This window comes from Crinia signifera, chromosome 9 (genome assembly GCF_055691185.1).
Source record: "Crinia signifera chromosome 9, ASM5569118v1, whole genome shotgun sequence".
In the NCBI taxonomy this organism is placed as follows: Eukaryota; Metazoa; Chordata; class Amphibia; order Anura; family Myobatrachidae; genus Crinia; species Crinia signifera.
The window spans coordinates 39,106,807-39,127,716 of NC_139225.1; the positions used below are offsets into that span (position 1 = coordinate 39,106,807).

Genomic DNA, 20,910 nt, shown 5'->3' on the forward strand with positions numbered 1-20,910 from the left:
CGTTCCACTTGTTATATAGGTGAAAGCTTTTGGACCTGGACTAAAGGGAGGCAATGTTGGTGCATCTGCCCCATTCACAATTGATACTAAAGGTGCTGGCCAGGGAGGCCTTGGTTTGACTGTGGAAGGTCCGTGTGAAGCCAAGATAGAATGTCTGGACAATGGGGATGGAACCTGCTCCGTGTCCTATATGCCTACAGACCCGGGTGACTACAATATAAATATCCTCTTTGCTGACACTCATATACCCGGCTCTCCTTTCAAGGCAAAGATTGAACCATGCTTCGACCCATCTAAGGTGACTTGCTCTGGCCCAGGCCTGGAAACTGCACAGGTTGGAGAAGCTGGCAAGTTTAATGTGGACTGCTCCAATGCTGGCAGTGCCGAGTTAACAATTGAAATAATTTCTGACACTGGCATGCAAGCTGAAGTACACATCCAGGACAATGGGGATGGAACATACACTATTACCTACATCCCACTATATCCCGGAATCTACACAATTACCATCAAGTATGGAGGTCAAATGGTTCCTAACTTCCCTAGCAAGCTGCAGGTGAAACCAGCGGTAGACACATCTGGTGTTAAGGTCTATGGACCTGGAGTGGAAGGAAAAGGTGTGGTAATGAGTGGTACTTTTTATTGTTGGTTGTGATGAGCATTGCAATGGCTTGAACAACGTGTACTTCATAGGTGTCTTCAGAGAAGCAACTACAGATTTCAACGTGGATGCTCGGGCTCTAACTAAAAATGGAGGTCCATTCGTCAAAGCTAGGGTATCCAACCCTTCCGGCAATCTAACCGATGCCTACGTGCAGGATAATGGTGATGGGACGTACAAAGTGGAATACACTCCGTATGAGGAAGGTGAGAGCATTGGAGCCCACAGGCTTGTGATAGTGATATATGTAGTTGCAGCACAATGGTCAATGGCTTATTTACTGGTGTCTTCTGTCTGCTCAGGTCTCCATTCTGTAGATGTTTCTTATGATGGAAGTCCTGCACCAAAGAGTCCTTTCAAGGTTCCAGTGACAGAAGGCTGTGACCCAAGTAGGGTCAGAGTTCATGGTCCTGGCATCCAGAGTGGGACGACAAACAAGCCCAATAAATTCACTGTTGAAACCAGGTAAGGCGGTTAATCAGCAATGTTTCTAATACCCCTTTCAGATCGCACCTAATTACCGGGTTCATGCCAGTTTGTTGCCAGTTCGACCTGGTAATTGATGCAATCTGAAAGGGCTTACCGGGTCTAGCAAACCGACAGCAACTCTGCTTTACAAACCAGTAAAAAGCAGGGTTTTTAACTGTTTGCTGTGCAGTGTGAACGGGTTAATTGGGTTTAGCGGTTTCTGTTCACACTGATAAAGGAGGCAGTGCTTAGAGCAGCGTCAGCAGCAAGCACTGCCTCCTCGCCCGCCCCTGATGCTGTCCCTGTACCCACCCTCAGCAAACAGTCAATATTGCTAGATCACTGAAGGGGCCAGAGAGCAAAATGCAGGGTTGCTTCGGGACTGAACAGTTTCCAAGTCCTGGTGTGACCCTGCATTTTGCAGTCTGAAAGCAGTATAATTTTGGCTTAAGCCTATTTTTTTGGTATACCTAACTCATATTGTAAACAAAAATAGGAGAATGTGGTGCAACTGCAGTTAACGCAAACTTTTCGGTTCTACAGGGGAGCAGGCACTGGTGGCCTTGGATTGGCTGTTGAAGGCCCATCTGAGGCAAAGATGTCCTGTACTGATAACAAGGATGGCAGCTGCTCTGTGGAATACATACCATATGAGTCTGGCACTTACAACTTAAACATCACATACGGTGGACATCAAGTTCCAGGTGAGACCTCGTAATATTGGTCTACGTCAAAATTGAAAAACTTAAGGATCTGTTGCAGGGCTGGCCAAGCTGGTACTCTATTTTACAAAAGGTTCACTGTTTCCAGATGACCTAGCTGACTCATGGGTAGTCATTACGGTCACATTTTCAAACCTGTGGTACAGTCATTGCTAACTGACTCATTCTATGGATTCACAGGTGGTCTGGATAAAAATGTACGTTTGTTAGACCTAGAGGACCAAATTGGCCACCCCTGGTCTATTCTGTAAGACCTCACATAACTGATCAGTCTCTAGTAATATCATGATGCCATGCAAACCAAGCTTGCTTTATGACTCCGCAGGTAGCCCTTTCAAGGTTCCAGTGAACGATGTTATTGATAGTTCTAAAGTAAAGTGCTCTGGTCCAGGATTAAGCCCGGGGCTGGTGAGGGCAAATGTCCCACAGTCATTCAGCGTAGACACAAGCAAGGCTGGTGTTGCTCCATTGCAAGTCAAGGTGCAAGGGCCGAAGGGTAAGTTTGCTGATTAACTGTGTGCAGTTTTCCAGCTTTAGGAAAGCTTTTCCTTAATCTGACTTGAAAGGGTTCCTTCTGCTCTCCATAGGTATTGTAGAGCCAGTGGATATTGTGGATAATGGAGATGGCGTTCAGACTGTTAATTATGTGCCTAGTCGGGAGGGACCATACAACATCGCAGTACTCTATGGTGATGAGGAGGTGCCACGGAGGTTAGTAATCACAACTGTCTAATTAGATCTGTAGAGGGGAGTCTAAACCCCTATTGCAATGTATATGGTGGTAGATTATGGAGCTGATGCAAAGTTAAATGTTCTATTTGCTCTATTCCTCTGCAGTCCATTTAAAGTTAAGGTTTTGCCCACTCATGATGCCAGTAAAGTAAAGGCCAGTGGTCCAGGATTAAATACTACTGGTGTTCCTGCAAGTCTGCCCGTGGAATTTACGATTGATGCCAAGGATGCTGGTGAAGGTCTCCTTGCTGTACAGATCACAGTGAGTGTTGTGGGGTAATCAATAAATTGGCTCCTCATGGTCTGGATTATACTGCAAGTTTAGTAACCATTTTGGTTTCAGAAGATCCAGTCCGTGCCTGCAGTTGACCAAATTTGTAGTTACTGGTCACTCCGTTACTTACCCTTTGGCTGCAGTTCTTCCATTGATTAGGCCCAACTCTAACTGAATACCCCTTGTGTTCCAGGATCCTGAAGGAAAACCCAAGAAGGCATCTATTCGTGACAATCAGGATGGTACCTATACTGTGTCCTATGTGCCTGATATGACCGGGCGCTACACTATTCTCATTAAATATGGAGGCGACGAGATCCCATATTCTCCTTATCGCATCCGCGCAGTGCCAACAGGCGATGCCAGCAAATGCACAGTGACCGGTGAGTGAACTTTGGCTTGCTTGGCTGTGTAAGGTATTCCACACTCAGGAAACCCCATAGATGAAAAGGGAAGGACGTTTGTTCTTGTGGAGCATAAACCACTGTGGCTCTGGCCAACTCTGTGGACCTGGTTACTTGGATAATCAAACCCTAGCATCTGAGGCCCCATACGATGTTCAGTAAGCCAACGTCACGCCTCTGTAATGTATAGTTCTGATGCATCTAGAGCTCTCGCTGTGTACAACTTTGAAAACTCCGTAGTGCAAGGTGGAGCGTGGAATGCCTTAAAGACTTGCTCTCCTCACTGCTTTTTACGTACACACTTCTCAACGCTGCACACGGTTTATGGCATAACAAGTTGTGATGTAATTTTATCTCTGCTGATGTTTTTATTATGCACTTGACCCTCACATTTGTCACCTTGTCTCACATGACCTTTCCTTGCTCTTTGCCCTTTCACCTCAGTGTCAATCGGAGGTCACGGGCTAGGTAAGCCGCTTGCTGGTCTTGAATGAATCCCCCCCCCTCTCAAGTTTAAGTGTTTGTCAGTAGAAATGCAGTCGTTGGGTTTTCACAGCTGTTGGAGGGGAATTCCTGTATATAATGCTTTCTATATATGTGCCACTTGAAATTGGCTATTAAAGAGGTTTCTACATATATATGGTGCCAGAAGTGGGAAATCTGCTTTACTTGGGCATTTGACAATATTTCTATATAAGCCCAGGGCAAACCTTGAGCAGTATTTGCATCTGTACTGCTATTGCTGCTTCTATGAGCAATATGGGCAGCCATGTTTCTACCCTGATAAGGTGATTAACAGTCAAACAGGGATTTAAGCACTTTGCTAACTTGAGCCAAACTTCAATTCATGCAGTTGTGCTAAATGAGGTCAGAATTGTATAGTTGCTATGTCTGGGTCTGGTGGAACAGCTGTGAACACTCAAAACTGTCATGTAGATAAGCGAATGGGCTGTTAAGGGCTGGGAAAATGTATTTTTCTTGGTCTTCAAGATCGGACGTTGCTCCTGTGTAACTGCTGCAAGGCTGAACTGGTTTAAGGCAGTTCATCTAAATCATTTAGATGGTCGTGGAGCCATTTATATGCATCTTCCCAGTCCAGCCTACTTTAGCCTTGTGGGGTTGTATTATCTTCCTACTTTCCCTGTTGCAACAGCATGCCCGGTGGGTGGTGGTGGTGGTATAAGCAGCTGTTGGTGGTCAGGCATCTCAATGGTTTTAGCATAGTGCTATGTAGTTTAAACAGATTTGTTATGGGGTGTGATGGGTCTGGTTGGAATGGGTTTAAAAACGGGACTCCTTTCACTGCAGTGTCTTTGTGGGAGATGATGATTGGGGGGTGTGACTGGACAAATATCCAGATACACTAGAAGAGAAAGCTATGATAGACACATTCCAAAACTCCTATACTGGAGTGGCCTGGCTTTCAACAGTGTATCGGACTGCCTTCTCAACTGGTTCAATGCAGGTCTGGCTTGATGGACACAAAAGCTTCACTAGAGTAGAATTTCCCATTTACATTTTTGTAGCTGAAATAGGACATGGATAATGGGCATATTTTTTTGGACTTCATATTCAGTCCAGTAGCAAAGACAACTTAAGCATTTGAGGAAACCATATCCCCTTCTAAGAATGGCTTAGAACAAATTTGTCAGCCAATGGGCCTAGCAGTAGCTTGGTCAAGTTGCCAAAGACTTGAGGTATCGTGCTAAGTTATTGCAGTTTTTCCTCTGCAGAGACTTAACTGCAACCAGGCAATTACTAGTCCTCACTCCCTAACACACACCGTACTATAGGCAATGGGTTTAGGGTAGGGTTTGTTGCACTACTCCTGGCTTTGTTACTGCATGTTGGCTTGGTTTGGCTCCTCTAAAACTTTCTTTGACTCTTAACTGCAACTCTAATTCCACCTAGCTCTGCACCCTCCTTCACTTTTCTCTGGCACCGTTGTGTTCTTATGGAAATCGGTCCTTCAGGAAATTTTTACACTGCTTCACAGTTAAGGCACAAATACATGGAAATATCCTTTTAGTCTGCCCTAGTAATGCTAAAGCTGTCACTTAATTAGGTGGCCTGCAGTCCTTCATTTTCTGAGCTACTATGAATGGGCATCTAATGCCAACTGTTCCTTACTGGTTGATTCTACCCTTCAGTTGTATGCAATTACATCCCCCTGCCCACCAACACTCCAGTGAGCCACTCACTCTATTTTCTCGGGTAGATGTATGAAGCAGTGATAAGGGAGAAGTGGCCCATGGCAACCAATCAGTACTGAAATTGCATTCATAATTTGCATACTATAAAGTTATACAGAGCAGCTGATTGGTTGCAATGGGCCACTTCTCCTTGACTCACTTCTCCTCCCTTATCACTTCATACATATACCCCTCAGTTATTTAAAACCTTGTTACCTCTGCACCACAAAGCACTCCATGGGGACAATGGCAATGATAAGGCAAATATATTAAAAGGCTCAAACAGATTAATACATGGTTGTGCCCTCATAGATATGGACGAGGCCTCATATGTAACCGAGTTTTAGAACCAAGCATGATTCTACTGATTTGGCCTGTAGATGTACAGTGGCAATTGCCGCTGGAACGGTCATGGTTTCCTGCAGACTGGCTTATGGTCTATGGAGTAATAATAATCTCAACTATTCTTTCCTGTGCATCCTAACCTCACGTAAAAATTTCCTGAAGCCCGAATGTCTGTCAGAACAGGGGAATTTGGCTGTGGATGGGGTTGGTTACATAACGCAAGTCTTACCGCTGTTTACTTTTTCGCACAACCTTACGGCCCCTCCTGTTTGCCCCCACCCTTTCTCCTCTATGTTCGCAGGTGCGGGTATTGGACCCACTATCCAGATTGGAGAGCAGACCGTGATTACTGTAGATGCCAAGGCAGCCGGGAAGGGTAAAGTGACCTGTACAGTGTGCACCCCAGATGGCACAGAAGTAGACGTAGATGTGGTAGAAAATGAAGATGGAACATTTGATATCTTCTACACCGCCCCTCAGCCTGGCAAATATGTCATCTGCGTGCGGTTTGGAGGGGAGCACATTCCGAACAGCCCCTTCCAAGTTACGGTAAGTGTGGACTACAGATGCTAATATAAAATGTTGCATAAAATTTACCCTGTGGACAATTTTGGTGCCAAGCCTAAACTGAGACCATTGGCGATGTTAATGTTCTATTGTGTGGGCGTTGGGCATAATTAACCAAGCTGCGTTACTGCGCATATATTGGCCCAAAACAAATCTCCCTTCTGTATTGTAAATTAGCTTTCTGATATTTGCATTTAATTGTAAGAAACGCGATCCGTTAGTCATGTGAGGGATTGGCCGATTCAGGATTAAAGGGCGCAAACAGTTTTAGGGGTATCAATAAATTAATTCTTTAGACCGCCATTCATTTTTGTGCTGAACCATGGAGATCCTTAAAACCTTAGACTGTTGGGGTACCTTGAGGGTCATGCTTTTGGAAACCACTGTTAACCCTTTGAGTTCCAAGCAAATTTGTCAAAATAGGTGTGATAGCCAAGCAAACATTTTTCTTCACAATAACGACCTGTAATGTTAATGTTACCTTATAAAGCAGGGATGGGGAACCTTTGGCCCTCCAGCTGTTGTTGAACTGCACATCCCAGCATGCCCTGCTACAGTTTTGCTATTTGGCCATACAAAAACGGTTGCAGGGCATGCTGGGATGTGTAGTTTAACAACAGCTGGAGGGCCGAAGGTTCCCCATCCCTGTTATAAAGGATCTTTTTTTTTTTTTTGTACTTTTTTTTTTTTGTACTTTTTTTTTTATTTGAATTAATATAGTAAATGTGAGCAACACTGGCATGTTTAATGGATATTTGAAACATCTCACAGATGTTGGCATTCAAAGGGTTAAGTTTGGTTTCAGATTATATTTAATCTCCATTTTGCCACATACTAAGGGCTGTATTCAATGAGGCCGGCAAGGGGAATAAACGGCGGGGATCCCCGAAAACGTGACCCTGACCGTTTAACCCCCGCACCGGCCACTCACCGTATTCAATGTTATGGGGGGGACCCTCGCAGTCGGATGATGGTGAGGATTCCCCCAAACAGCGAGGCTTGTGGCTAATGCAGGGAGCCCGCTGCATTTAGCAGTGAGCCTAGTTTTAGCAGCCGCACACGATGTTGCTATGGAAATGGCGTGTGCAGGGGGCTCAGTTGAATACGAACGGTGCGAGCTGTGACCGCAAGCAAAAACCATTAAATATACAACTAAGAGTATTTAGCAATTGTGTGACTACCCAATACATAGGATGTCTGGCTTCAATATGATTTCGATCTTTATACCAGTTATTGATTCTCCAGGTTGTACAATGTAACTAATGTGCTTACACCTCCCAACGCAGGCTCTGGACGGCGAGCAAATGATGCCTCAGCAGATGGTTCAGCAGCAGTTAGCCCCACCTTACGCATACCCGGGCATGCAGCAACCCTGGGTACCTTGCCTTTCACAGTAACTGTATCATTCATGAGGAGAGGAGAAATCTTCCTGGAGCACGAATGGCATGGGGGGAGGCATTCTGGAATTCAGTACTAGGGAGACATGCTGCCTGCTGCTCAATGCTTTAGTAAATAGGCCCTGATGTAATTGGAACTGGCGTGATTCTGCTGATATTAAAGTGGCAATAATGTAAATGGTTAAAAGCCTGGATTTGCCATTTCACTTTCCCCTTTTAAATCTACAGGCAGATTTGCCCATTGCAAAAGAACCCTAGTCTCTATGAATGTGACTGCACTTGGGGGGGGGGTCTAGTTGGCTGAGGGCTCAGCACATACATAGGGGTGTGTGGGGGAAGTAATAGAATACACTGCTTTCTCTATGGTGTTTGTACGTGACACAGTATTTAGGTTGACATGCATTGGGTTTACCCATGAAATAGGTCTACATGACTAATGTTGACAGGGTTGATAGGTCGACATTAGTTTTCCTTTGTGTTTGAGGCAATGTGCCAATATGCCCTACCAGCCACCACAGCGTTGTGGGAGAATAAAATAGTGCCTTAAGCAGAAGCGGCACATTTTAAGTGTCATGTTGACACTCAGGAAAAACTCATGACTACCTTTTTAACCGACGACCTAATGCTGTGTCGACCTTTCAACCATGTCTACCTATTTTATGTCAACCTAAGCCATATTGACCTTCAGTGACCCATATGTGTTTATACACGGCTTCTGCTTGTTTGTGTGGCTTCTTTGCCTGTGCCATCACACTGATCACACTCACAATGCTAACAGTAGTGTTAACACATTAAGAACTCTTCATATTGCTGGTGTCAGCCCTTACCTAGCTGGACATGCTGGTATCCCCATCCATGGTGTAAATCAGGGATGGGGATCCTTCGCCCCTCCAGCTGTTGGTGAACTATACATCCCAGCATGCCCTGCATCAGTTTTAGTATGGCTAAACGTAGCAGAGCATGCTGGGATGTGCAGTTCAACAGCTGAAAGGCCAATGGTTCCCCATGCCTCACCCCTACATCGCTGCTTCTGCCAAGACTCCACACTAAATGAATTCCAAAAAGCGTTCCTTCCCTGCGCTTCATGTTCCACAGATGGACTTTTCCTCAGTCTCCGCTGGCCTCTAAATTTGTGCAGGGGGAGGGAGAGGGCTGTTACCGGGCTCATACCTGTCTGCTCTATAAATTCCCGATGTTTGCCATATCTTCCCATTCTCATCACTACCCCTTCAGTTTCCTCGTCTGTCGGATCTCCAGCCGGCCACCTCGCGTGGCTGGCAGGAAGGATTTAACCCTCAATCTCCGCTTGTCCGTCTCATCCATTTGTCAAGTGTTCAGAAATGTCTAATGGTCTCTTGCAGAATTCATTTTTTCCAGGTTTGCCATGTTTTGTGGATAAACTAACTGCAAAGACTTTGTTCCATACAATGTGTTTCATCAATTTCTAATCCTTAACTCCACTGCTGGTTCATAATATGATCTTACCATACATATCACTTACCATACTGCCGGTGGCTGTTTGTTAGTGAAGCCGAGCATTGTGGGTCATGGACATGAAGTCTTCACGGTCCTGCTGCCTGAGGATTACTAGGGGAATACTGCTATTAAGGCAAGCTATCTGGGAGCTCCTACACGTCATCCTAATAGTATAGCAGCGCTTTGAATGTATGGTAATGATCCTAATTGGCTTGGAGAGCTTCTAGCTGTGAACCTGCATTGGAGTACGGATTTGTCTCCCATTAGTCCCAGTCCTCTTCACCCTTTTCCCTTCATGTTGCCCGTGTGAGGACGGTCTACTCATTAACTCTGTCTCCTAAAGGCTACAGATCGTCCTGTAATGGGAGTGAACGGACTGGATGTCGCAGGATTGAGGCCTTTCGACTTGGTTATTCCATTCACTATTAAAAAAGGAGAGATCACAGGTATAATATAGAATAAATTATAGAATTCACTCCGACCAGGTAATTTTACCTTTGTAAAGCTCAAAAACTGTTTCTATGCAGGAGAGGTCCGCATGCCTTCTGGGAAAGTGGCCAAGCCTGATATCACAGACAACAAAGATGGCACCGTCACTGTTCGGTTTGCTCCGACCGAAGCTGGCCTCCACGAGATGGATATCAAGTATGACGGCATTCACATTCCAGGTAAGTCAGCTCAGACTCGTCCCTCAAGGTTTGGATCGATTAATCGGTTGGGAAACCATGGCTGGGTTGAGTAATAAGTACAAAAGAGGTTTCACATTGGTAAGAAGGTAATTATTAGTTGTAAGCTGCAGTGAAGTCCAAGGTAAATAAACTAATGAATAGTATAGATGGGCGTGTCTGACAGTGGTGGTGGGGGTTGGCATGGTTAGATCATGCACAGATCATACATTTATATTGACTCTGTACAATTGCAGTCTCAAGTAGCTATTGAGAAACCAGCATGAGGTAAATGTGGGCTAAAAAGCAGCTTTGCCACCTGATGGCCTCCACATTTGAAGCTGATGTATGTGCCGCTCAAGTAAGTCGCTCAACTGTTTTTTGACCAATCAGATTGGTTGTTTAATCAGAGGCAGTGAACATAATGGAACTGTTGGTTGAGCTGTCTATCCAACATCCAGGGAAGGAAATATGTTGCCTCCAAATGACTTGCAGTGAGGACAGGGTCATCATGGGTAACACAAAGCAGTGCTCTGATAAGGAAGGGGGTACCTGGTTGTACAGGATGAATTCTATCCAGCTCACGGCAAGCTTTGTTTGTGTTCCAGGGAGCCCTCTGCAGTTCTATGTGGATTATGTGAACAGCGGCCATGTTACTGCCTATGGCCCAGGATTAATTCATGGCATGGTGAATAAACCAGCAGTGTTTACCGTGAACACAAAAGATGCCGGTGAAGGTGAGGTGCTTACCGATTAAACGGGTGCTGTCAATTTGCCATTGGTGTGGCTTAACAGATGTGTTTGTCACCTCAGGTGGATTGTCACTGGCCATCGAGGGTCCTTCCAAAGCAGAGATCAGCTGTACAGATAACCAGGATGGAACATGTACGGTGTCCTATCTCCCTGTCCTTCCTGGGGATTACAACATCCTTGTCAAGTACAACAACAAGCACATCCCTGGCAGTCCTTTTGTTGCCAAAATCACAGGTGCTTCTATAATGACCTAAATACAACTAGGGAACCTCCTAGAGAATGTGGCAAATTATGTTCCTGATCTTCACCGCCACAAAATATCTTACGGTCTCCAAAACCTTTCTCTGTAGGTGATGATACCATGCGTATGTCCCAGCTGAAGGTCGGATCTGCGGCAGATATTCCTCTGAACATTACAGAGTCTGACCTGAGCCTGTTGACAGCCACCGTGACCTCTCCTTCTGGAAGAGAAGAGCCGTGTCTGCTGAAGAGGCTCCGCAATGGACATGTTGGTGAGGAATTTATCTGGGTAAAGTGAAGACCCATCTAGTGGTTATGGATTTGTTCACCACCTTGATCTGCTTCTCGGCAGGAATCTCGTTTGTGCCCAAGGAGACTGGAGAGCATATAGTCAGCATCAAGAAGAACGGCCTCCATATTCCCAACAGTCCCATCACCGTCATGATCAGTCAGTCTGAAATCGGAGATGCCAGTCGAGTGGTGGTCTCCGGCCAAGGTCTGACAGAAGGGCGAACATTTGAGCCATCTCAGTTTGTCATTGACACTAGAGAAGCTGGTGAGTAAAATATGAAATGTGGTGGTGAACTTGCTGAATTGCTTTGCTTAGGCCAGGGGTGTCTAATTCATCGGGGGCCGCATCAGCAGTTTGGTCACCCTCAAAGGGCCGGTTGTATCTGTAGGACTATGTGTCCACTCTTTATTATCATAAATTACTGTGACTGCATTAAATTATTGTATACTCAGCAGTAGCACTTCCCTCCTGCTATTGCTGTGAACTGCAGTGCATTAGGGCACACGCTGCCTGCACTGGGGGGCAGCACTCAGTCTTATGGCATATGTCCTGCTTATTATCATGGTACACAGCAATTAATGATGGGCTGCAATGTGCACACACACACACATAGGCAGAGAGTTTGACACTTACCCACTCTGATGCGTCCACTCCAGTCTGAGCTGCTCCACCACCAAGGACACAGCCGCGCTCTCACACAGGCGCATTTCCCCCTCCCTCCTGTGAGTAGCGCTCCATAGCGCACTATCTATCCAGGAGTGGGGGGCAGCGTGCTCCCGGTCACTGTGCAGTGCACACTCAGCAGTAAGTGACCTGGAGCGCACAGCAGCAGCAGCACCATTCACCAAGACGGACCTGCTCTTTCCTCTCTCTGGCTCCTATACAGCAGGTGGGAGCGTAGGAGGGGTTGGCGACCGGCGGCACTGTGCTAGAGGGCAGACGTTCTCTGGCTTGTAGGCTGCCGCGCATGCGCTGAAGAGGCGGCTTTCTTGTTTAAAAAAAAAAAAATCGAGAATAAAAGGTGAAGGCTGGTGGCGGCTGCGCGGGCCACATGAAGAGGTCTGGCGGGCCGGATTTGGCCCGCGGGCCTTGCGTTTGACACCCCTGGCTTAGGCTTAAGCCATTATGCCCTCTAGAGGTATAACGATGCATTGCAACAACCAGTGTAGATTAAGCCGAGCTGGAAATGTTCAATGGCTGTGGGTGGAAATCTAGTTTATGTAGAGAACTTGGATACTGATATAAAAGTATCTTTACCAAATTTGCATAATGCAACAGGGCCAGAGGAATGGGGGGTTAAGGAACCATGCGGGGCAAGGGGGGATGGGGGCTCGGGAACCATGCTTTGGAGGACAAGAATTAAGAGGAGGCTAGAATCATGCGCAGCGGGGTAAGGAGGGGGGCACACAGGAACACATTGGGTTATAGGAAATGGTTTCTGTAGTACATGTATAATATCACTGAAAGGGGGGACTAAATGTTTTACTGCAGGATACGGTGGTCTCAGTCTGTCCATTGAGGGTCCCAGCAAGGTAGATATTAACACTGAAGACCTAGAAGATGGAACATGCAGAGTGACGTACTGCCCTACAGAACCTGGCAACTACATCATAAACATAAAGTTTGCTGACCAGCACGTACCAGGTATGTATAGATTGCTTTTTAATGCTATGATGTAGTGTGTAACAGCCTTACATTACTAGAGAACAATATTTTCCAGTACCAGAAGTATAAAGTTCTGGGTTATTTGCAGATTCTAGCTGTAAGGACTGACACTGATGTTTAACATGAATTCTGTTGTACAGGCAGTCCCTTCTCGGTGAAGGTGACGGGTGAAGGCAGAATGAAGGAGAGCATCACCCGCAGGAGAACAGCGCCATCTGTCGCAAACATTGGCAGCCAGTGTGACCTAAGCTTGAAAATACCTGGTGAGCAAGCCTCGCTTCTTCCACGGTCAGGCGGCTTCAGTGTTTGTACCAGGAGTGTTGCATGCAAGCACAAGTTAAAGTGGCCGTGGTCATTCAGGCATAGAACCATGTAAATTCCTTTCCAGTCGGGCGCACTTCTGTACCGCACATCTCAGACCTTCTATGATACAGTGGAAGATTGCGGTTGCTGCTTGTACCTGCTTGATCGGATGCCTTTAGTTACATTGTCTGCTTGACTTTACTCTTAAAGAGTTCTGAAACTTAATTACGTGGAGCTTTAAACATAAACGACTCCATGCTGGAGTACAATAGTAATAGTTAAATTAATCATCAGTTAAAGGTATTCGGCTTCCCCTCCGTGCGAACCGGCGTTCCACTCCTCCCTACTTCCGTTATGGAGGTCATTTTGCCATTGACTGTTTACCGATAGCTGCTGGTTTATTGTGAGTCGTGCTTACTGTTCTGTGTCAGAGCAAATTTACTTTGTTTCCATCTGGTATTACCTGTGACGTTATCACCGGACATACACGCAGTGAATGGTTAGGTTCTAGGTATTGAGCTGTGAAGTTAAGGGCCCATAAATACCTGATCTGCATACCTGGTTTCCATTTAATAAAGTTGTTTTTTCTCTTACAGAAATCAACATTCATGATATGACTGCACAGGTAACAAGTCCGTCCGGCAAGACTCATGATGCCGAAATAATGGAGGGGGAGAACAACACCTATTGCATCAGATTCGTCCCTACAGAGATGGGTGTTCATACAGTCAGTGTCAAGTACAAGGGCCAGCATGTGCCGGGGAGTCCCTTCCAGTTCACCGTAGGGCCGCTTGGTGAAGGAGGAGCTCACAAAGTGCGGGCTGGCGGACCGGGCTTGGAAAAAGCAGAGGTTGGAACACCAGGTACGGAGTGTGTGTAGCTTGCTGTAATGCTAGTGTACCTTTGAAATGCGGAGTATAATCTGTGCTTTGTCCTTGTAGCGGAGTTCAGTATATGGACAAGAGAGGCCGGGGCAGGAGGTCTGTCCATTGCGGTGGAGGGACCCAGCAAAGCCGAAATAGCTTTTGAGGATAGGAAAGATGGGTCTTGTGGGGTGTCCTACATTGTACAGGAGCCTGGTAAGTGTACAGTATATAGAATGTATGTTGTGGTGTATATGCAGTAAGTACCTGTAATGTTAGAAATACCCTACTGACTATCCTCTATTCTCTTGTAGGAGATTACGAAGTCTCGGTGAAGTTCAATGATGAGCACATACCAGACAGTCCTTTTGTGGTTCCCGTGGGTTCTCCATCAGACGACTCTCGCAGACTTACTGTTTCTAGTCTTCAGGTGAGGCACTGGGAAAAACCTTAGCCCTTTTAATGGTTGGGCAGAGAATTTGTCTCCTGAGCAGCTGTCAAGAATCACACCCCAGTCCCATAATGGCCTCATCCATTCTCCTGAACCCGGGAGTAAGGGTGAACCTCAGGGCTAGCTTTGCCAGTCTTGCATGTACTCTGGCTATTCTATAAGCCCTCATCTCTAATGAACGTAGCAGAATGATCTCCCACCATTGGAGTTAAGTTCACTCAATCATTTCTAAAGAACTACTGCCATCTTGTGGTGATGGTTCTAACTGATCCTTATTGATGAACTTTCATTTCACGTTTCATTACCCCTTGTCCAACAATGAATTTCCCAGCTGCCTCAGGAGGCTCTCCATGTGTTTTTCTCGTGTCTTTCTTAAAGGCTTCTAACAGGACCTGGACTCGTGCAATAAAAACCTGCCAGCGTTTAAAGAGGGAAAGGATAAAAGGATTTGAGTCATGGTTCTGGCTTTATTTGTGTGTGAATGGAAGTTCTAAACTTGGCAATCCATATTCTGCTTCTCTTCAGGCTGTTTTTCCGTTTCCGCTCACTTAACTATAAAAAATAAAGGTACTGCTTTCCTAGCATGGCGCCCGTCTCATTGATTGTATGCCTTAAGTTTAAGGTACTTAAGGCATACAATCAACGCGATGGACCTGATTTTTTAATCTCATGGATCTTATGCATCCATGAGATAAAAAATCGTGAGCCCCCAATAACCATTGTTAACGCCACCAGCACTATCAACGCCAACCCGAAGCGTGGCGAGCACAGCGAGCCCGCGTGGGGAGGCGGTACGCGTCCTCCGACCTTTTCATACCCCCACTATCCACGCCGATGTGGATAGTGGGGGTATGAAAAGGTTGGAGGACGCGTACCGCCTCCCCACGCCGGCTCGCTGCGCTCGCCACACTTCGGGTTGGCATCAATAGTGGGGTGGCGTTAACAATGGGGGGGCCATTTCACCCATGAGGGGGGGTTAGCAATTAAAATTGGGGTTTTGGGGCCTTTTTACATTGATTCCAATGTAAAAATCTCGTTGATTGCATCATCTCATGCATCTTATGCCGCATAAACACATAAGATGCATGAGATGCTTGAGATATCAGCCCCACACATACAATCTAGATTGTGGGCGCCGTGCTAGGAAAGCAGTACCAAAATAAATGATACGCTATCTGTAGAGTACAAAAGTGACTGACTAAATACCTTGCCCAATTACCTGGCCATAGGAGGACATGTTTAGGCAGTACTTCGAACTTCATCTGATGCCACTAAGTGATCTTTTATGGGTAAGTAAGGGAAATAAGTCGCCCCCACGTTTGGAACAATCTGATCAGATTGAACTGGTTTGAATATCTGCTTCGTGTAAGATTAGAAAACAGTCTTTACTGTAGTAACTGAGGAACTGACATAGTACAAGCTATTTCATTTAACAATCTTATGGAATCCTTGAACCATCGATCCATAAAGCCGTCTCCTGCTATGGCTTCCTTCACACACAATATTGCCACTACCAGCCTCTCCTTCAAGACAGTCCTCTCCCTCATTAAACCAGGCTGGGGCAGGTACGTATGGAGCCTGAGGGCAATGAACGTTCATTATTTGATGTTTGTATCACTTTCTTTTTTTTCTAAACCATTCACTGTGCTTTTAGGAGTCAGGGTTAAAGGTCAATCAGCCAGCCTCTTTTGCAGTAAGCCTTAATGGTGCCAAAGGAGTTCTGGATGCCAAGGTCCACAGCCCCTCCGGGGCATTGGAGGAATGTTATGTTTCGGAGATTGATGAAGGTGAGAATGTTGGCTGCATGGGGGGGGGGGGGGGGGGGGTGTTATTTTACTTGCTAGTAGAGACCAGGTCACTTGCTATGTACTCTTCCACCATTAAAAGTACATGTGCAAAGTGTTTTTGCTGCTTGTAACATGTGATGTGTGTAATTATTTTAGCTAGTCTGTATTTAAAGTGATCTTCGAAATATATTTATCAGCCTTTCTGAGCATAGTAGGAACTCTCAATAGCTGTAAAAATATGACTTGCGTTCTTGTAACTACCTTGGAACTACAATTTTCTCTTGTGTAATATAATGAAATGGCCCTAACAGTCCTACTCCTGTAGCTTTCTGGTAACCATGCACCAAAGTCTGTGATAGGATGCTTGCGTTTCATATATAGCACATCAATGTGACCACCTTCTATGGAGAAGTTGTGTGCAGATGGCAGCAGTGTGGAAGCATATCACCGCACTATGCTTGTTGGGTATCTGTAGTACTGGCTAAAACTAAAGCAACATCTCTGATAATGACTCCAGGCCTGTAAGGACACCCACCTCTACTTCTGGTAGCAGATTGTTTAGCTTGGCTTCATCCTTTAGAACCTTGACTAATGTTTACTTGCCACTTAATTTATTTACTATTCGTGTTCTTATGTAGAACTGTCTCTTTGTCCTCAGATAAATATGCTGTGCGCTTCATTCCCAGAGAGAATGGCTTGTATCTAGTTGATGTGAAGTTCAATGGATCACACATCCCTGGTAGTCCCTTTAAAGTTCGTGTGGGGGAACCAGGGCAGGCTGGAGATCCAGGAATGGTGTCTGCATATGGGGCAGGGTTAGAAGGTGGCACGACTGGTAAGTCCTGTTTAGTAAGTTTGGTTGTCAATCCGTTCTAACTGGAAAAATCTTCATCCTGTAATGTAGAGTTGGCATTTCACTCCTGCAGATTTGGTACGCAAGCCATACTGTGCTGATTGTACTTGTTGCTATAACATCGTTCATCCTTTCCCAGGAAATGCGGCCGAGTTCATCGTAAATACCACAAATGCCGGTGCTGGCGCTCTGACGGTCACCATCGATGGACCTTCAAAGGTTAAGATGGATTGCCAAGAGTGTGCAGAGGGCTACAAAGTCACATATACCCCAATGGCACCTGGAAGCTACCTGATCTCTATAAAATATGGGGGACCTTATCATATTGTTGGAAGTCCCTTCAAAGCCAAGGTTACTGGTGAGTACCGTTCTAAGAAATGTGAGGCCTTCCTCTCCACGCTTGGTCTTGCAATAGTAACTTTTACCAATTGTCTCCTTAGGGCCCCGTCTGGTGACGAGCCACAGTCTCCATGAGTCCTCTTCAGTCTTTGTTGACTCAGTCACAAAATCAGCAGCTTTCACGCAACAAGGAGCCCTTCCTAGGGTATCGTCTGACGCAAGCAAAGTAGTCGCCAAAGGGCTGGGGCTGAACAAAGCCTTCGTTGGTCAGAAGAACTCCTTCACGGTAGACTGCAGCAAAGCTGGTGAGTTCCCTCATTGTCTAATGAAATGCTTTTAAAAGTCAAAGTGTAAATAGTGGGCATAAATGTAAGAGATCTATATCTATATATCTATCTACTGTGTGTGTGTGTGTGTGTGTGTGTGTGTGTGTATATCTATATCTATATCTATATACATATATCTTCTAATACTTGTGATGGTCCATAGTCCCATCTAGTGCAACAGTGCCTAAATGAATGGCTACTGTGTATAGCAAAGGGCTTTAGGGTTTTTAACTAAGTTTGGTCCATGTCAATCTATTGATATATTCATATTTGTTCAATCAGGTAACAATATGCTGCTTGTTGGGGTTCATGGACCAAAGACCCCATGCGAAGAGATTGTGGTGAAGCATCTTGGAAACCGTTTGTACAACGTTACGTACCTCCTGAAGGACAAGGGAGACTACATCCTGGTTGTCAAGTGGGGAGATGAGCACATTCCAGGCAGTCCTTACCATGTGTCTGTGCCCTAATCAGTCACCCACTGTTTTCCCTTTTGTCCTGGTTCCAGAACCCCCTTACCTTCTGTGTGCGTGTCTAATGTACAGCTACCCTACGCCCAACCTCTCCCTATGTGACTGAGGGGGTCAGAGGTCAGCTCTGGTTTTGGGGGTCTTGCTTAGCTGGTTCAAGTTTATGCAATGGCCATATTAAGCCCCCGTGGCACTGAAGGGGCAAAGTGTGAACGGGTGCATTAGGTTGTATTTCGGGGAAAGCGGGATGGCCAGGCGTGCTGGATAAAGCGGCTCTGTTGTGAACGTGGCACTTTTTAATTCCATATTTGTCTTGGAGACGGCTGCTGATATCAAGTTGGTCTAGGTCCATCCCCTGCCCTCAAAGGGCTGCTTTATATACCACATGCTCCTGTTTGCTGCCCTGCCCCCCTCTCTTTGTTTACATTTGTTTGTTCTTACCATAAACTGTTGTAAGGGATCTCTTAGGTGGCAATAGGTGTTACATGGGAAACAGGAGACCTAATGGAGCATCCAGAAGATTCCTTTCAGTAGACTCTAAAAAATTAAAGTTCTCTGATTTTCCTTTCTACAACTTGAGAACCGCGTCCTAAATTGCAAAAAATAGGATTGAAAAGGCTAAAGGCCAACCAAAAGGTTCCGACGCATAGACCTGAAACTATTTTTCTTTAAAAACCAACCACTACCTGTTAACCTCTGCTCGCTCTAAACCTGTACCGGTCCTGTTGATCCAATTTCAATAAGTCTGTTCCCAAGAAGTGGGGCCTTGACTTGTCCCTGTGTCTAAGTGTTTTTAACTGTTGTCCTGAGATTGGGTCTGAGATGCTTCATTGGGTTGTGAGCTGGTTCACCTACCAAAGGCCATTCCAATTGGTTTGCTTCCAGTTAACCAAATCCTGTGTTTTTGTTTTTTATTTTTTTTTCTGAAAAATAAAGTTTTCTTGTTTAGTTTATTTTTTTGTTGTGCACGACTACAGTACTTTTGCTCTTAACGATAACAATAAAATTCTGCTTTTAATCTTCTCTTGGTATCGTCATTCATTCAATGAACTGTTTAAGAATTAAATGTTTCCGGTAAATTGTAGCTGCTGCTTTCACAAAAACCAGCAATTGGCGTCATGACTTCCTAATCTCCTGTGTGTGGGCAGGGGGTAATCTGAAGTGGGGTTGACCTATAACCAATTGGCAGTGGAAATAAGATAAATATTCACCAGTTTGTTCCAGGTCAGCTTTTTGTTTGTTTTTATTTAATTTACAGTTTTTGGGGGGTGGGGGAGATTTGGTTCTAAAATTAGGTAGTAAGTTTAGGAATCCAGGTTAGGATTCGGCTGCATAAGGGGATTGGTTCCAGTGAAAATACTTCCGGGATCAGTTAAGATACTTAACCCAGGTATAGAGGTGTGTGTGTGTGTGTGTGTGTGTGTGTGTATGTATATATATGTAACATTTTTGTCTGTTATTGGTTTGTCCGGCATGCATTTTAACACTTGGACAGATTTAGAAGAAACCAACGCAAGGTGGATTAATTGAGTCCAGATTAGTTTTATGGTCACTATTAATCCCAATCCTGACCCTGTGGGGGTCCAGCCAATACACATTGGGTCAAGGAAGAAAGATTTGGCAAAGTTGCATAACATAGAGGACATGGGGTTTAAGAAGTGTTCAGATCTGGGAGCCGACCAGAGAGGTGTATGCTGGGTACACCATGGGCCTGGGGTGCATGTTCAGTGACTTATACAGGATGGATTTGGATGAGAACTTCAGAGGGATGTCAAGTCATCTGGGATGCCTATTGGAGTGTACATACAGATAGTGGTAGATGCTCAAATTAGTTCAGTATTACCATTCAGGTGCATGCAAGGGAGGGGTTAATACTGAGTAAGAAAAGCAAGACATTGGTTCCCCCAGCACACTGAATAGTATTAGTAACCAATCTTGAACACTACATGATAATAGAATTCAGAGATATTGGTTACATATACCTGTGCAGGTGTATGATATGCCCCCAAGCCACGTCAAGGCTTCTCTGTATATTGGGGGTCCCTAGCGCTATATCTAGGTGCAGGGTGCGGCACCCCAAAAACTGTCATAAGCTAGAAATTAGTGATAGGAAGCCGAAGCATATATATATATATATATATATATATATATATATATATATATATATATATATATATATATATATATATATATATATATATATATATATATATATATATATATATATATATATATATATATATATATATATATATATATATATATATATATATATATGACAAGGGGGGGAAAACAGCACTCCAGGCGTCTTGGTAATAAAACACGCTTTCAGGCCATCCTTACGGACCGTAAGGATGGCCTGAAAGCGTGTTTTATTACCAAGACGCCTGGAGTGCTGTTTTCCCCCCCCTTGTCCTTTATTTCTACTATTGGAGCTGGCACCCGGCGCAACAACGTTGATACAGGGAGAGCCGGATCCCCCCCACAAAATTATATATATATATTTATATTTATATATATTTATATTTGTTTTAGTGAGGGAAAAGTGTTAATAGAATGTAAGGTCCAGCACTGAAGCCCCCCAGCCCAACAAGTCCAGGGGCACTGCACCCCGCACCACAATTGGGTCTACGATGCCTATTGGAGTGATCAGAACCTCTTGTCA

The 20,910-nt window shown here is 45.0% G+C and overlaps 1 protein-coding gene across 4 annotated transcripts in view; it reads left to right on the plus strand.

Annotated features, from left to right (window-relative positions):
- Positions 1–19,268, plus strand: part of FLNA (filamin A) — a 98,903-nt gene extending 79,635 nt beyond the window's left edge. The window contains exons 22-48 of one of the 4 annotated variants that reach the window (XM_083158889.1): positions 20–617; positions 694–867; positions 964–1,126; positions 1,673–1,833; positions 2,177–2,347; positions 2,439–2,562; positions 2,689–2,845; positions 3,051–3,240; positions 3,706–3,729; positions 6,100–6,347; positions 7,652–7,741; positions 9,582–9,684; positions 9,766–9,906; positions 10,512–10,640; positions 10,717–10,890; positions 11,007–11,168; positions 11,249–11,452; positions 12,680–12,832; positions 12,994–13,116; positions 13,753–14,019; positions 14,098–14,235; positions 14,334–14,449; positions 16,125–16,257; positions 16,916–17,092; positions 17,250–17,468; positions 17,551–17,754; positions 18,058–19,268. In XM_083158889.1, coding sequence (XP_083015015.1) covers positions 20–617; positions 694–867; positions 964–1,126; positions 1,673–1,833; positions 2,177–2,347; positions 2,439–2,562; positions 2,689–2,845; positions 3,051–3,240; positions 3,706–3,729; positions 6,100–6,347; positions 7,652–7,741; positions 9,582–9,684; positions 9,766–9,906; positions 10,512–10,640; positions 10,717–10,890; positions 11,007–11,168; positions 11,249–11,452; positions 12,680–12,832; positions 12,994–13,116; positions 13,753–14,019; positions 14,098–14,235; positions 14,334–14,449; positions 16,125–16,257; positions 16,916–17,092; positions 17,250–17,468; positions 17,551–17,754; positions 18,058–18,245 — 4,731 coding nt within the window. In that variant the 3' untranslated portion in view covers positions 18,246–19,268. The remainder of the gene's footprint in view (positions 1–19; positions 618–693; positions 868–963; positions 1,127–1,672; positions 1,834–2,176; positions 2,348–2,438; positions 2,563–2,688; positions 2,846–3,050; positions 3,241–3,705; positions 3,730–6,099; positions 6,348–7,651; positions 7,742–9,581; positions 9,685–9,765; positions 9,907–10,511; positions 10,641–10,716; positions 10,891–11,006; positions 11,169–11,248; positions 11,453–12,679; positions 12,833–12,993; positions 13,117–13,752; positions 14,020–14,097; positions 14,236–14,333; positions 14,450–16,124; positions 16,258–16,915; positions 17,093–17,249; positions 17,469–17,550; positions 17,755–18,057) is intronic. The other 3 variants (XM_083158891.1, XM_083158890.1, XM_083158892.1) reach the window with 3 other exon arrangements.
- Positions 19,269–20,910: the final 1,642 nt, after the last annotated feature.